A 17,445-nucleotide genomic window follows, 5' to 3' on the forward strand; every position below is an offset into this window, starting at 1 on the left:
GGTTAGTCTGAACTAAAAAGGGATAGTTGGCTCCACTGGTTTTGCTATTGCCATGGTTAGGTACAAACTCACTGAAGTTCCCAGTATTTTGCAACCAATTTCCTTTTCAGCTTTATCCATTACTGCTTTATTTGTAGCCCCTTCTCCAATTCCTAGGCCACGTCTTAGCTCGCTCTACTGATATGGTGACCTTTGTTAGTACCACATTCTCTTCCTGAAATCATCTACATAATGTCTATAGAATCATCTGCAAAAATGTTCTCCATCCTTTGAGACCCACTTTGAATGCCTCTTGGTCCATAAAGTTTCCCTTGTTCCCCCTAAAAGATATAAATACTTTTCCCTCCAAATTTCTTTGGACCTGCTCTCTCTACCTGCCACTTCTGGTACTACTAGTGATTTGACTATCTGGATACTTGCTCATTGTCCTCTAAAGCAGGGGCCAGGGCAAATTTATTCTGTTAAAGAGTCAAAGAGCAAACATTTTAGGTTTTGCAGGTCATAGAGTATGGGCCACAGCAACTCTACTCGGCTGTTGTATCTTAAAGGCAATATATAAAATGTAGCCAACATATGAATGAACTAGAAAGGCTGTTTCAATAATACCCTATTAACAAAAACTGGGGGCAAGCTGGGTGTGGACCATGGGTCCCAGTGTGCCAACCCCAGTGCTCGCTCACTGGTCTCTCAATGTGAGCTACTGTGTCTTCCTCTCGCTTTTCTTTGTACCGTGCTATGTAGCAACACAGGCAGCACTCATAAATACTGTGGAGGAAATAAAAATTGTAATTGCCAGAATCAGAGATGCTTCTTGCAAAGCTATCATCGAGGACCTGCAAACTCTGCAGAGTCCTCCCTCCTGCAACTATGTCGAAGCATGCACAAAGCTGTCAGAACCTTTTGACCTGTGGCTGGTTTTCCCCCAGGCTCAGGACCTGGCCTCAAAGCTTCAAAGTCCGGCCGACCTCCAAGGAACCATAAAACACTATATTTTATCAATCCCTTCTCTCAAACTCAGGGAAACACCTGCAGGGTTAGTGCTGGAGAAAGTCACCCTAGGCTGTGGTTCTTCTAAGGTAACAAAGGAAGGTACACAAAGCGATGTCTTATTCAAAAGAAAAGGGGAAAGGTGAGTTTCAGGGTCTTGAAGAAAGCTGAAGACCCTTTCACCCATTCGCTGGCTTCTAAATTGGAATGTGAACTTTCACAAAGAGCCACCTGCCAGGTGACTTCATTCACGAATCGGGCTACAGCGTTACATGTAGGGTAAGGTCTTCGGCAGCTTCTGTATCTGACTATGGAGTCAATTCCAAGACACAACGGTTCATCTGGATCTGATTCCCAGTTGTTGGAGCAAACTTCGTTATATATCTGTCATGCTTTATGCACTAAAACATGTCTGTCCTCCAACTTCCTGGGCATGCTCAGTAGGCCACCTACCCACCCAGGCTCATACTTAATGCTGGCTTCTGTCCTAAGTCAGCTTTGACCTTCCTTCCTTCCTCCCTCCCTTCTTTCCTTCCTTCCTCTTTTTATTTATTTATTTATTTTTCCTGCTGGGGATTGAATCCAGGAATACTCCATGTCTGAGCTACACTTCCAGACTATTTTGTTTTGAAACAGGGTCTGGCTAAGTTGCTAAGGGCCTCACAGAGTTGCTGATGCTGGCCTCAAACCTGCGATACTCTTGTGTCAGCCTCCCAAGTACTAGGATTACAGGCATGTACCACCAACCCAGATGACCTCCTTTCTTTTAGTCTAAATTACTTAATATAATAGAGAGTATCTATATATTCCTGACTAGAAGTTATTAGCCAATTAGTTATAATAAGATAAAAACAAGAAGAAGAAGAAATTCTCTAGGGATGTAGAATGACCAGCAATTACACCTTCAGTAATTAGTTATCTGTTTTCTTGAGGTTGTTCTGCCTGGGATCTTCTCCAGAAAGTCAGCATGGATTGAAAGGGATGGCATATAAGCTCAAATAGATGAAAAACCAATATTGGAGGTTTAGCGATAAAGGAAATAGGTTATCAGTTCCCTGTTCCCTGCCTTTCTAGGGGGCAAGCTTTTTGCAGATCCCAGCACCAGCTGCTGTGTGGAGACTGCACATCGACCGCAATGGTTGAAAAGAGACTGTGTTGATAGAGTCAACGCAATCATGTTCCCTGCTGCCAAAGTACCCAGACTCCTCCACCTTGGGCTGGAGAGATTCTCTGCTCTCCTTCTCCTCCCTCTCTGTCCTCTCCCCACAAGCCAGACTCCCTCTTCTCCAAGGCTTCTGCCACTCAAAATGAAACAGCAGGTTATTTTAAAGCCCTGACCTGAGCAGGCCTCCAGGGCAGGCCACTCAGCTGCCTTCTGCGGCAGTCCTGATTGCACGCCTGAACGAAGCTGCTGTTGGATTCACCCAGACAGTCAAAACCACGTTCCTACAGCCAGCTCCCAGGACCACGCTGCTGCTAAGAAAAGCCACCCCTTGACCATCTTCTTGTTATCATGAGATGACATGCATGCATATTGTTTGACACAATAGAAGGGAGCTCTAGGTAAAAACTGCCTCCATTCTCCTGATGCTGGAAATGCAAAAATGCAATTTCTAACTCAACTACCTGCACGAGGCCTCTATTTCAGGCCTGCAGCTATTTCTGTTTAGGGGCCCACACTTAGGTTATCCCATCAGGCGGATGCTGGCATGTCTGCCTTGTGGTAACATGTGGAAGGAAAAGAGGTAAAGGTGAAAATGGGGGTGGAGGAAACAAAAGGCAGAATCCGGCAGGTAGAACAGTGATATTATTACTCACATGTGCTGGGAGGCATTGGGGTACAGTTTTGAAAACTGTGGGGCTGAGTCCTCGGGGCCGTGGGGCGCAGCGTGGCTGATCACCATCATAATGGGCCTATGGGGATACATTCTCTTAGACATTTTGAAGTAATTAATGCTCTCGTTAGTGATTAAGTCTGTGAAGTAGTCCTGAAACATACATTCGACACAAAACAAAAATTACAAAAGGTGGCATTCATCAGAGCACATTTGAATACAAATACTGCTTTCCTCAGAAGCAACTCACTAAACGACGACGACGAGGTAAGGCCTAAAGCAAGGAGGAAACTGGTACCTTCCAAGGCAGTAGAACAAGTTCAAGGAAAGAGAAAACCAGTGGCCAGTTCATTTCTAGGGTTCTGGCTTAGCACCATGCCCCTACCAAATGTGTTTTAAGTAATGCACAATTTAGCAATTAGGGGGAAAAAGGCAAGTTGTGTTTGCCCAAGATAGTGATCGAACCTGGCAATGCAAGTTGTTAGAACACATGAAACACCGGATACATATTTCATTCTCAGGTTTCATTGAGGTAATTTGTTGGCAATAATAATCATAATAACAATTACTTAAAGGGCAGGAAACGCCCACACCCACTTCAAATTCACAATTGTGGAACACACACACACACACACACACACACACACACACACACGCATGCACATACAAATGCCCAAACATAAGAAAGGATTTTTTTCTTCAAATTAAAAAATTATTCACTTGTGGGAATAACACAATAATGGCTAATCAAAGCCACGGCCCAAATCCAGGAGCAGAGGGGAAAGCGCAGCATTTTACCAATTAATTTACTTGAAACACTTAAATATGGAGAGCATTTGACTTCCTGCAGATTACACTGTGTTAATTGCACAACTAAAGTGATACAGCTGCCGGGATTAGAGCCTGGTTCGCTAATAAAATGACTTAACCCCCAGTCGGCGGAGCTGATGCAAGTCTATGAAGGGGAGGGAGGAAATGGAAGAAAAAGGACAGGAAAGGGAAGATGGAAACTTAAACACTTGCTTTCTCTGAGTGTGTATCATTGGCCTGGAGCTCTAGGATAACCTTTATTCAGAAAGTCCCAGGCAGCGTTCACAATGTCTGAGACTCTCAGACACGGCTGATCACGTGCTATGGATTTAAGGACCAGAACATCTGCAAAAACAGTGCCAGAGGGATAAGAATCTGTGTCACGTGTCACTGTTCGGACAAGTGCACCCCCTTCATCCGGGGAGGGGGGTGTCAGTTTTCATTTCTTTTCTCACTAAAAAAAAATAGGGGGACAGTTTTTTTGATACTTAATCAGCTGTGATAATGAGCAAGTTGGGCTGATTTAGTATTTAGGAAGATTCTTGATTACTTTGCTCTCCTTAGGACAACAGGGAATGGAAGGTTAATAGCTTGAAAAAGGAGCAGGAGAAGCATCCCTACAGATAGAAGACGGCAGCAGTGACAATTAGTGCATGTGGCAGGGGTAGTTTGCATGCGATGATTATATCCGCAACCCGGGGAATGACCTGGAGTTTGTGAGTGGGTGAGCCAGTCTCTTCGTCTTGTAAAATGAGGCCATTGCCCAAATTTGCCTCCGAGGTCCCTGCCAGCTCTCCGCTTGGATGAGTGAAGAAGCCTATTAGCAATGCTTGCGAATTCATTCGCATTCATTGTGTTTGAAAGCATAAGAGAGACCAGGACTTATACCTTATCTCCCTCCAGGTCACTCGTGCTCAAATCAGGCCATGCATAAAGTCAGCAATGTGCCAACAATGTGAAGTTCCCTCTTCTGTTTCTGGCCATACAAGTTGCTAGAATACAGAGAAACAATAGGCTAGGTGCCCTAGCCTGTTGAGATGGTTGCTAGGTAAAAAATCTATTCACGGCTTCTTTTAGGAAAATGAGGAAGAGGTGGGTTTGTCTAGAAGGGAAGGGAGTATTTTAGGCAAATTAGCAGGCTTAATTCAAAGCTATTTCCCTCTTTGCTCTTGATCTGAAAAAAATTTGAATTAAGTAAGCAATCACAACATCTTTGTCAATTTTGAAGTCAACTCTAGGGTCTACTTGTTAGGGAATTGTGAAACATGTCATTTTAGTTTTTATGAACTGATTTGGAAATCTTATGATTGATAGCCCTTGAGGCTTTCACGGGCTCCCACCGCCACAGGGCAGGTGTCCTGGTCACATCCATTCAGCTTGGTCAGACAAGAGCAAAAGCAAGAAATGTGGTTTCTCAGCCTTTAATTATTGCACTTGTCTGCTCTTATTTTTACATCTAAATCTAAGCCACAGGCAAAAATATACTTTCACCCCGTTGCAAAGCAAAATGTACAAAATGAACATTTGATTATGTGGACAAGTCCTCCAGAGAGAGGGCAAAACACAAACTATCACAAGACAGAGAAGAGGATGTATAATTTCTTGATGATACTTTAATCAAGGGCTGATTGCCTTCATCCTAATGAGAGGGGAAAATCACTACACAAAGGCAGTGTTCCTTGAGAGTCTTTTTCTTGCCTGAAGTTGAAAATTACCTCAAAATTTCTCATTCTAACATTGTGAGAACATAGAAAGCCAATCTTGTGGATAGTTTAACTCACTGAAAATGGCGTTCCCCCATTATGCGTGAAGTAAATTGATGCAGTGTAAAAGTGCCTGAAAATTACCTTTGCATAATCAAATCCATGCTTTTCTTTGATGCCATTTCGACAAACAGTGTAATTATAGAAACGAGAATTCTTGATTAATCCAAGCCATTCTCGCCACCCAGGAGGGATGTAGCTGCCATTATATTCATTGAGGTATTTTCCAAAGAAGGCTGCAATGAGAAAAAGGAATTATTTTTCATGTGAAATGATTAATTGCAAATAAATAGATAAGTATGAAATTATGATTTGAAAAAGCGATGATAACATGAAAGTTCATCTAGGTAACAGTAGTGCCAAAATAATATTAGTGTAATGTAGTGCTCCAATCTTTTGGTGAAGGGATAGACACACATTTTCCCTTTGAGTCAATGTAAGTAGCACCGAAAATCACCATAATGACTGTAGCACTCTGGGGAACCCATTTCTTATGGTTCTCTTGGAAAAAAAAAACCCAGAATTTATCCTTTTGTTAAGTTAATGTAGCAATAAGAGAAGTAGCCAGTGTGAGCTTGGGACGCTATCATTGGGCAAATGTTGGGGAAGTAGAAGTTCAGTCTTTGTGACAAGTTGTTTTTTTTTTAACTCACTGAGAGTTGTGACTTATAAGGATGCCGCTGAAAAGCTCATCATGGTTTTCACATGTGCAGAGAGCACACCTTCAAGCCACGGAACTGAGGTCAACTCCATTTTTGTGGGTATGGTGAGGGTTTTTATGTCACATGTATTTTATGGCAGGTCTACTTTATGAGCCTACTTATCTACTAGTGATGACCAAAAATCCAAGGAACATTTAGAGTTCCTACATAAACTACTAATATTCACAGAATGACAGTACAGAAGTGCAGGAGCCACAAAAACACCACTGTTCATTAAGAGGTCTCTGAGAAGATTTCATGTTTGTAACGTTGGCGTGCCATATCCAAAAAAGGCCACCACACAACAGGACTGACAATTGTTTCTGAGAGGAAGATGGCAGATTTTGTTCTCTGCTAAAGGAAAGGGCGAAAGAGACTGGGAGATTGGGATTTCTGGAACAAAATGGATTATATATTGAAGCCAAATACCTTATAACTATTAGAAGGGTAGCAATAAATATATTATTGAGACACTTTTGACAGAAAAAAGAAAGTGCTATTTGTTATTATTGGGACAATTTTGACGGAAAAAGAGAGGGTGCTATTTATCATTCTAAAAACACCAGGAAAACTAATATAAACAAACACTTTTATAGATAAATCTAAATGTTTGGCCACTCTATTTAGCCATACTCTGAGCCTTCCCCTCAAGTATAAAGGGCTAAGAAAGAATTTTTTTTATATATGTATGTACAGGTACACGTCGATATGCGAGTATTGTATGTATACTTATGAGTACATATGCACATATGCATATTTTGCAAGTTTTATTTTTTCCCATTCTTATAAGGATGTGACCTTTTCTGAGCTACACCTCCAGCCTGATTTTACTTTAAAAAAAGGTAAAAAAAATAAATTTAAATTTGAAAGAGGGTCTCATTAAGTTGTCACGGCTGATTATGAACCTGTGATCCTCCTGTCTCAGCCTCTCAAATACTGGGATTATAGGCATGCACCACTAGGCCTGGCTCCAAAATATTTTCATAGACTAGAACTTCAGAGTTTCTGAAGCTGACATTTTTCCTTGGTTTTATTTTCTTTGAAAAACAAAACCTGGACAGAGTTTGAGAAACAGCCATATTTGCTTATTTGTTGAATCTGCGAGCGAGTGAAACGATCAAGTGGTCAGTTAACCACTGCCACTGCTCAAGGATCCTTCTCGGCCCCAGGGCAGGTCGCTGGGTGCAGGACAAAGTCCAAGAAGGTCTTAGGTCAGAAGCTCAGGATGTCCATCCAGCTGACTATTGGCAGGAGGAATTCTTTAAAAACTATGTGGCCTTTTCACATGGCACCAGATGATTTTCCTTTTCCAACAGAATGCAACATGACTTAAGAGTCATGAGCAACAGATCAGGGTTAGTTCAGAGAAGACTATTCCCAGGAGCCTTAAGGAATTAGTAACCTTGGGCCCAACTCTCTTCTTTGGCTTCCCCATCCCTGAGGGTTTATTCTACTTTTTCCTCCTCTTCCTCCTCCTCCTCCTCCTCCTCCTCCTCCTCCTCCTCCTCCTCCTCCTCCTCCTCCTCCTCCTCCTCCTCTTCCTCCTCCTTTATGTGTATGCGGCACTGAGGATTGACCTCAGGGCCATTCTACCTCCAAGCTACAACCTCAGCTCTTTTTATTTATTTATTTTGTTTTGAAACAGGGTCTCAGTGACACCACTGAGGCTGTCCTTGAATTTGTGATCCTCCTATCGCAGCTTCCCAAGTACTGGGGTTCAGGCATGTACCACGATGCCCAACTTTCCTTTTGTTTCCAAAGAGTTAAAAGAGCATAGCAGTTTAGAATATAAGCCCTAGACTACCTGCCTGCTTGCCTGCAATCCTCTCTGCAAAGCCATGATGGCAATGAGGATAATAATCGTGGCTGGGTAGTTCTGAGGACTAGATGAGTGAATCCGCAGGTAAAGCACTTAAAACAGCATCTGGCAGCCAGCAAGGCTTGTTCGGCAGTGCTGTGCTCTTAGTATTGTTATCAGCGTCACCATCAGCTCTATCCTCTGTCCTCTCTTCCCCCTCCTTCCCCCTGGAAATGCCTCCATCACTCCGCAGTGTGCTGAAACCCTGCTCTCCCTGGGGCTCAGCACTGTGCACTGCGGAGTCTCTTCTGACAGGCTATACACTTTTTCTGCCCCAGTACATTTTGTGGATACCACTTCCCCATTCTGCTCACAGATTTCTGCTTAATTAGTTTTTAAGTTTTTCGTGCTACTTGCAGTGTTCTTCCCCCCCTCTCAAGGCATTCATACCAAGCCATTCCCGCCCTTCCTCATGGAACTTCTGAGGTTATTTTGTAGTGTTTTCTACGCATCACCATGGCTATTACCCTTTGCCTTAATCCTTCCCTTACAACCTCCTCCTTCAAGGCTCTTAATAGTCCCTGTTGTTGGCTTCAGAACTCCCTCCAGGTTTTCAGTGTCTTTGTGTTAATGGAGTGTGAAAAATGTACTTGGGGTTCCAGATGTGCCCTCGCCCATCACACTTGTTCCAAGCGAGGCTGAGCCCTCCGCCTCACCACGCAGCACCCAGCGCTGTCGGCCTCAAGTTACTCTGGCCTTGTTGGCTCAGGACACTGAGACTCCTTTGTAATCACCCCTGGCCTCCTTGAACGTTATGTTTCCTGGCAGCCCTCTGCAATTGATTATCTGGGCTTCTAATTATTGTCCTCCAGATGGATTAAATCTCCTTCTCCCTCCCTAAGGTAAGTTTTATTTTCTTGTTCATATTGCCATTGTGTCTACGTATATGTTATGGATAGTGGGAAGTTTTTCTATCCTTTGACATTGGCAATTTAACTCAACTACTACTACCTGAACATACTTAGTATGACCCTGACCCAGACTTCTATATCATTCACTTTTTTCTGGACACCATTAAACACTTTCTTTCATAGCTCTTTAAGAAGATGGTAGGGGCCGGGCGTGGTGACACATGCTTGTTATCCCAGCACTTGGGAGGCTGAGACAGGAAGATCACACAGGTTCGAAGCCAGCCTCAGCTACTTAGTGGGGCTCTCAGCAACTTAGTGAGACCCTGTTTCCAAATAAAGTATAAAATAGGTCGGGGAGTGTAGCCCAGAGGTAGAAAAGCCCCTGGGTTCCACCCTCAGTACCACACACACACACAAAAAAAAATGGTAGGGGACTGGTGACAGGGAGAATAAGACCTAATTATAATTATCCATAGCTATAGCCATACTACTGCTGTCTAGGTCTACCTGTTACCCTGCTACACAATCCTTAGAAAAGTTTCTATTTTTTTTTTTTTTTTTTCAGTACTAGGGATAGAACACAGGGTCATTCTATCTCCGAACTACACCCTCAGTCCATGCACGCTTATAATCCCTGCACTTGGAAGGCTGAGACAGGAGGATCACACAGGTTCAAAGTCAGCCTCAGCTATTTCTTCTTTATTTTGAAATAGGGTTTCACTGGGTTGCAAAGGGGCTCACTAAGTAGCTGAGGCTGTCTTCGAACCGTTATCCTCCTGTCTCAGCCTCCCAAATGCTGGGATTATAAGCATGCACTACCAGGCCTGGCTTAAAATTTAATTCTTATGTGACTTTATGTTCTACGTGTTAAATTGTAATTTGAACACTATAAATATATAAATTAGTTTATTTATTTATTGTGGTACTGGGGATTGAGCCCAGAGGTGTTATATCTCTTAGCTACATCCCCAGCCCCATTTTTATTTTATTTTTATTTTTGAAATTGGGGCACACTAAATTGCGGAGGGCCTCACTAAGTTGCTGAGGCTGGCCACAAACCTGTGATCCTCCCGCCTCAGCCTCCCAAGTACTGGGATTACAGGAGTGCACCGCCATGCCTGGTTCACTATAATTTTTTAATGAATTAATATAATAATTACAGTGACTATAATAAAGTTACAATATCACTTGGGGCAGGGAAAGGAAAACTTAGAAGTCATCTGTGTAACACATAGGCTGGAAAACTGGCCCGAGTCCTCAACAAAAACGAAGGGCAGAGAAGGAAGCATCTGTAGCTCCCCTAGCCCCTCTTCAGGTTCTTTTTCTTGTACTCGGTGCTACCTCTCAACCGTGGATGATTATTTTTACTGTAACATTTTGTGCCAAGTTTTATATTAATGTTTATATCCTCACAGGAAATTTAAGCCAATTTTTTTTTAGCAGATTTCAAGCAGAACGTTCATTTTTATGATAGATAATCCACTGTCATTCTTACTTCTCTCTTCAGAACACAGCACAAGAGACACGTAACTGTATTTTGTTCCTTCTTGAACGTTTAAGCTCTTGTAGACTCATATTTTCCATGAGTAAAGTTAGAAACATTTGGGCTACAACCAGTCCAAAAATATGCTCAAGTTCTAAAAAAGAAAAGTGTCATACAATGGTAAGTGTAATATTGGATCGGTTCGGTTCATTGAAATCCGTGAATTCTGGAAGCCTCCCGAAAGAAACCTCTTACTAATTTGTCTTCTTTGATTTGCTCTTCATAAAACTTGCTGTCATTTTATGTTTTCTCTAGGTGGGTATTTATGCACAATATATTTCTATTTCCTTTATTATTTTTCCTAGGTTTGCAGCTAAATATTTCAAATGACATATTCATTATTAGGAAAGCAATAAAACCCTTATGCATTCCTCCCTCCTAGTTTAGTGTCTCATAAATAATTATATTGGTTTAATTCCCTACCATGTGTGTCATTCTTATGTGCTTATTTGTGTATTTTCAGATGGGTCACTTGTCTGTAGCTAGATTAATGGTTATTGTCACAAAGACACCTTTGCTTCCTAATTGAGATGTTTCAATATTTGCTCATCAGAGATAAATTGTTATATAGATCTCTATCATTGCCATTTTCATCTTCCAACCTTTAATCTTTCCAATTTACTAATAGGTGAAACAAAATTTATTTATTTGTTTGTTTGTTTGTTTTGCGGTACTGGGGATGGAACCCAGGAGCATTCTACCTCTGAGATATACCCCCAGCCCTATTTTCTTTTTTATTCTTTATTTTGAAACAAGGTCTCACTGAGTTGCAGAAGGGCCCCCCTAAGTAGCTGAGGCTGTCTGTGAACCGTGATCCTCCTGTCTCAGCCTCCCAAATGCTGGGATTACAAGTGTGTGCCACCATGTCTGGCTTACAAAATTTATTTTATTGAAAGCATATTATCTTTTCCCTACTCCTAAGTCTTTGGGAAAACTCTTGTTTCCCTTAAAGAATTCCCTTTATTTTGGAGAATGACTGGCTATAAATTCCCTTATTATATAAGGGCCCCAATTCTTGGGAAGAAGGTTGGCTTTAGAATCAGACTTAGCTTCCAGGAGCAAATCTTCTCTCTCTGGCTAAAGCCTGGGCTAAGGCAGCTTGCTGGGCGGCCCCGGGGCCATGGGCCTTGTTGGGCAAGGCCTCCGTTCACTCAGCTTCACGGTGACCCTTCAGCCTAGGGCAGCAGGCGGAAGAGAGCCCCGAAGACCAAGGTCCTGTTCCACCCTCTTCATCATGACATCACTGTCACTTCAGCGGTTACTTTAATCTTGTGGATTTGAGTTGGCTCCTCTGAAAATAGGGGGACCCTACATTATCAGTGAGTTTTTTAGTCAAGCCCTTTTAATCCATCATGAGGTGAATAAAGCATAGTACAATTGAAACAAGTACCAGAATACATTATGTTTCCTAGAAGCAACAGATTTGTTTTATCCTGGTGATCCAGTGGACTTTGCAATGGACAATGTTTCCAGTTTTGCTTTTGCCACCTGGAAGTTTATTTCTAAATATGCAGCCTTTCCCTATGTTCCCATGGCATGCAGCGAGCATGCCAACCTTTGCCTTGACTGTAACAAGTTTCCCCTTTGTTTCTGTTTGCCAAGTCCTAATTTTTTCTGTATTCTATTATATTTTATGTGTGTCTGTAAGGCATTTTGGAACAAGATAGCATGAAAAATATGTAAAGAAATAAGATCATGCTGGGGGCAGTGGCACATGCCTGTAATCCCAGCACTTGAAAGGCTGGTATGGGAGAATCATAGGTTCGAGGCCAGCCTTAGCAACTTAGCCAAAAAAAAAGAAAAAAGTTTTGCTTCAAAATTAAAAATAAATAAACAAACAAATAAATGACTAGGGTTGTAGCTCAGAGGTCGAATACCCCTGGATTCAGTCCCGGAAGGAAGGAAAAAAGGAGAAAAAGAAAGAAAAGAGAAGAGATCATGGAAAGAGAAAGGCGCTAGAGCCGGATATGCTTGGTTGCTGCCCCCACTGACGGGCTGTGACCCTAGACCGTTAGCCTTCCTGGGTCTGGGTTTCTTCATTGGTAACATGGGCAGATCCATCTAGGTGAGGTAACAGCTGCAGTGCCCGCCACATAGTAGGAAAGCCACAAACGTGAATTCCCTTCGTTCTCACTTTCCCTCAATTAGCCCTGAAATAAATGAGCACACCCTTCCTGACTGCTCTAAGTCCTGCAGGGCTCTGTCTCACCCCACAGCTCTATTTCGTATGAAAAACACCATCTGCCTACTCTGGATTCGGTGAAGGAGCCAGCCCTTCGAGCTCCATATCTGCTATTAGGGACTGAATTATAGGGGGCCTGGGAGTTGAGAAGCACTGATCTCACACAACACTTCCCACGAGCAAAACACAATTTTGTGGTTAAAATCAGGAACCAGGCATTAGGGGACCATTTCTGATTCTGCTTCTAAGCTGGTTGCATAGTATTTGAAACCTCCACCTCAGTTATAAAACACAGCCAAGAACATTTGCTGTTTATGAAACCTACAGGGATGTTTGATGGATTTGCAAATTGCTTTAGAGTCCTTAGATGAAAGGTGCTATAAATTTAAATCACTAATGTGAGAAAACACACTATGGCTACAGCACTCTCCGTAACCTCTCTGTAACCTAGTTTCTCTCCTTCACAGAAGCAAACACTCCTGAGACTGCAGGAGGCGCTTCTTCTGGGAGTAGAGATCTTGAGATGCCTTAGAGTGGTATCATAGGCACAGTCAATATTTTCATCCATAAATAAAAAGTATTAAGTGCCCACAGCACACGCTGCAGAGAAGCAAATGGCCACATATTTCCTGAGTCCAGTGGGAAAAATTAATTTCATTTTTAAAAGTGATTTTAAAAGTGATTTAAGAGAATATTCATCTGAAATCTTTTACTTTTATGCCTGCAGAATAAAAAAATGCATAAGATTGGAAATCATTCCTTTTCACGGTGATATCTTTAATTTTTATTCATAAATCTTTATTTTTATCCATAAATTCATATTTTTTGTTGCTACGTCTAGGCGGCACTGAAAAGAAAAAAACCCAAACTCTATTTTAGCACTACAGCCCCTCCACCTACACCCTTACTTGTTTCCATGAAAAAATGCTTAGAAAACTCAAGGGCAGCACATTATGTCGGGAGAATAAGGGCTCGGGGTGACATATCTCCAAGCAGCTTCACTGCTTTCTCACTAAGATTGGCATGGTCTTCATAACAGATCTTGTAAGAGGTCCCCAATTTTCAAAAAAACAACTAACCAACAACCTCATCTTGTCCTGTGTAGGTTAAACAGCAGGTACAACAGTAGGGATGGCTTCCTTTCCTGGAAGATGAAGGTGAACATCTGAGACCTAAAAATGACCACAACTTCAGCTAAAGCGACTTTTCAAGTCCTGTTAATGATGTATGAATAAATAGATGGATCAATAAGTTTGTTCCTTCAGTTATTTGTTCATTCAAGAAGTGTCTTGATTATCTATGATGTCCCAGACCCAGGGTTGTGCCAAACAACTTGAAAACACTAGATAATTTCTCACTGAAGTAACAAGCAGGAATTTTCCCACATCTAAGAAGAGCCTCGAGCTGCACTTGAGATTTGGGGGGTTGGGGTTAGGAAGTAAATGCGACAACTTGTTTATTGCAGATTATCTTGGAAAACTCCAACCATTGGGTGCTCAGGTGGGCATACCACTTTCATCCTGTGTCCACTAAGAATCCTGATTTCTCTCTGTCTTTTGGTACTGGGGATTGAACCTGGAGGCATTTTACTTCTGAACTAGACCCCCAGCCTGATTTTATTTCTTACTGGGAAAAAAGGGTCTCTCATTAGGTTGCTGAGAGCCTAAGTTCAGAGACTGGCTTTGAATCTGCAATCCTCCTGTCTCAGCCTCCCAAGTACTGGGATTACCAGTGTGCACCACCACACCCGGCCTGACTTTTCTCTAATGATCGCTCTCTGGAACATTCTTTAGAGTAAAAAGTGATTGCTGTGTTTGGGGTATGCTTTTCCCCCCTCTGAACTAAGGTTGAAATTTGGCTGTCATTGTGGTGGTGTAGGGAGGTAGGGTCTTTACAAGACAGTTGGGTCATTAAGAAGGACTGCTGCCTTTCTTACAGAAGTGGACCAGTTATGGCCAGAGCAGGCTGTATCAGGCAATGCCACCCTGCCTGTTTTGTCTCTTCCATACATGCTCACTTGTTCTTACACTCTTTGCCAAGTCGTGATCAATACAAGAGCCCTCGCTGGAAGTGGTCACTCTACTCTTGGACTTCCAAGCCTCCAGAACCAGGGAGCTAAGTAAACTTCTTTCCTTTATAAAGTGCCCATACTCAGGTATTCTGTTATAGCAACAGAAACTAAGACGATATAATAAACCAATACAAACTAAGACAGTAAGGAATGGGCGAGATGCTGACAGAGGAGCGAAAACTAGATGACTTTAGTTAGGGGTTTGCTAGAACATCACATATATTATATCACACAATGCATTTTCCTGCGTCTGTGACAGTGCCGGAGCCAGGGATCATGGGCTAGAAATTTCATCCACCCTTTACCTGTTCTGTAGCCAGTGTTGTTAAGATACACAGCGAAGGTCCGAGGCTCGTGCATCGCCTGCCACGAGGGAGAGGAGCAGTTCTCATTGTTGGTGTAGACGTTGTGGTTGTGCACATACTTCCCGGTGAGCATGGACGACCGGGATGGGCAACACATAGGTGTGGTGACAAAGGCGTTGGTGAAGGTGGCTCCTCCGTGCTCCATAATCTTCCTCGTTTTGTTCATGACTTGCAGGGACCCTGAGAGGCACAATTCCAGCACTGTTTAGCAAGGCGCACCACGTGAGCACCCATTGGTATCACATCACTCAATATCTCTGTCTCCCTGAGTTTTTAATTTCTTTCCCTGGACTTAAAAGAGTCTATGATTTGATTGGTTCTCGTTTCTAGAACAAAATGAAACATTTGGGATACTACCATCTCAAGTATTTTGTGGAATAATAAACACATTTCAGTTTCCCCTCTCCTTAATCACAAAGGGAAAAAAAACCCAGGCTAATCTGATAATGAAAGCTAGAATTTTAGATACAGAGCAGATTCAAAGGCCAGCAGCCCTTTGAAGATTAAGAGAACAAACAGCCTGTTAGAGAGTATCAAAACCCCCAGCCTGCCACACATGGCTGTGCCTCACCGCTGGGATTATTAGATACAGCATCTTAACCATATAAAAGAAAAGAGAAGGACTTTCCTATTAAGTAAAAGTTTCTCTGAAATGCCTATATTTTATTTTTAAAAGATCTTCGATGTAGCTTGGTGTCCTCAAGCAAGCCAACCAGATGTCAGCCAAATTTTCTATCAGGGCAGGAACCCTGATTTATATTTTGACCAGTTAACATGTCATCTTTAAAAGGTTGTTTGCTTGTGACAGAGCTGATTCTGTGGCATTCAAAGCTATCTGCATGGTTGTAAAATATTCCACTTTAACTGGAAGGATGAAGTGGTAACCGAAGATTGCTAAGGGAGAAAAGAGCTATTTCGTTTACTCGACCCAGCCAAACGCTGCAGCTGAAACGTATCCAAGTACTGCAGAAAAGCACAGGCCGGAATTCAATAGTCTTTTCAGGACTTGTCAAGAAATGCACTGCAGAGCACTTCGGCCAAACCCACTGCGCCTGAATCCTGGAGCCTCAGATTTCCAACAGGTCCTACTCCTTCCAAAGAAAGGGAGCAAGTCCATGTTTTCCAGCAAGGAAGGAAATCATAATGCAAACCAAGCAAGCCATCAAAGCAGACGAGAAGTGGGAAACGGCCCCAAAGCCAGTTCGCCTGATTTCTTCATTTATTAAAATTTTCCATTTATATGATGCATAAGCCCATAAAAAGGGGGTTTCCGATTGGGTCCTGTTAGGATTCCCTAAAATATGCCTTAGCAACGGGGGACTCCTAACTGCCCCTCTCTTCTGGCTTTCTTCAGGGGATCAGGCAACCTTTTGTGGTCAGTGAATAACAGGTACTGAGCACCCACTCCACCCTGAACATCATTTCCACCTCAGCACCCTGGACGACCCCGCCAAGTGCAGCACAATAAAAACAAAATGATAAATTCTCTGCCTGTGGTCTTCAGTAGTAAACTAGATGAGAACTTACATATAGAAACTGCTTGAGATGCTGGGCATGGTGGCGCACACTCGTAATCCCAGTATTTAGGAGGCTGAGACAGGAAGATCGCAGCCTCAGCAACTTAGTGAGACCCTGTTTCAAATAAAATCAGGCTGGGCATGTATGTAGCTCAGAGGTAGAATGCCTTTAGGTTCAATCTCTGGTACAAAAAAAAAAAAGGGGGGGGAGAAAAGAAAAGAAAGAAACTGGGGATATTTGCAAAGCAGCATACATATAAGGACGCATATATAACGGTATCAGCACATATAAAGTTAGAAGGGACTGAAATGAATATTTAATAAGATGTGTGTGTGTGTGTGTGTGTGTGTGTGTGTGTGTGTGTGTGGTACTGGGGATGGAACCCAGGGGCTCTCTATCCCCGGGCTACACTCCCAGACCTATTTTATGTTTTATTTGGAAACAGGGTCTCACTAAGTTGCTGAGAGCCTCACTAAGTAGCTGAGGCTGGTTTAGAACCTATGTGATCCTCCTGTCTCAGCCTCCCAAGTACTGGGATTATAAACGTGCACCACCACGCCCGGCTTAATAAGAGTTCTGAAATGAGAAATGGGAGGAAAAGAGGAAGACAGGGTCAGACAGATGGAATGCACAGGTGGGGACGCAGGGAGTGATACTCTGGAAGTGGGAAGAATAAGGGGAGCCATGGGGATGGCACACTGATTTCCTGGCATGGGAGGAAATACGAATAATTCTCTAGATGAAATGTGGTTGGCACAGACAAAATAAAGACAGAGTAGGTTCTCTGCTGAAAGGGGAAAAACGCGGTAAGAAATAAGTCTTTGAGAGGCGTTGCTGTGGCAACGATGGCCTGTGGACCGAGAAGGGCACGTGGCTGCGCTCCCAAGGGTACGGCCAAGAGGTGGCTGAAGCCGTCCAGCCGGGGCTGAGGACTTGGACCACACTCTGCGCCCGCCATGGA

At 42.8% G+C, this 17,445-nt stretch overlaps 1 protein-coding gene across 1 annotated transcript in view; it reads right to left on the reverse strand.

Moving 5' to 3' along the window:
- SULF1 (sulfatase 1) overlaps positions 1-17,445 on the reverse strand; it is a gene marked incomplete at both ends in the record, with an annotated part of 42,064 nt that overhangs the window by 13,672 nt on the left and 10,947 nt on the right. The window contains 3 exons of the mRNA XM_080694569.1: positions 2,806-2,975; positions 5,480-5,631; positions 14,907-15,146. Of these exons, the coding sequence (XP_080550695.1) occupies positions 2,806-2,975; positions 5,480-5,631; positions 14,907-15,146 (562 nt within the window). The remainder of the gene's footprint in view (positions 1-2,805; positions 2,976-5,479; positions 5,632-14,906; positions 15,147-17,445) is intronic.

The sequence above is a fragment of the Muscardinus avellanarius genome (assembly GCF_963383645.1).
Source record: "Muscardinus avellanarius genome assembly, chromosome: 4".
Classification (NCBI taxonomy): Eukaryota; Metazoa; Chordata; class Mammalia; order Rodentia; family Gliridae; genus Muscardinus; species Muscardinus avellanarius.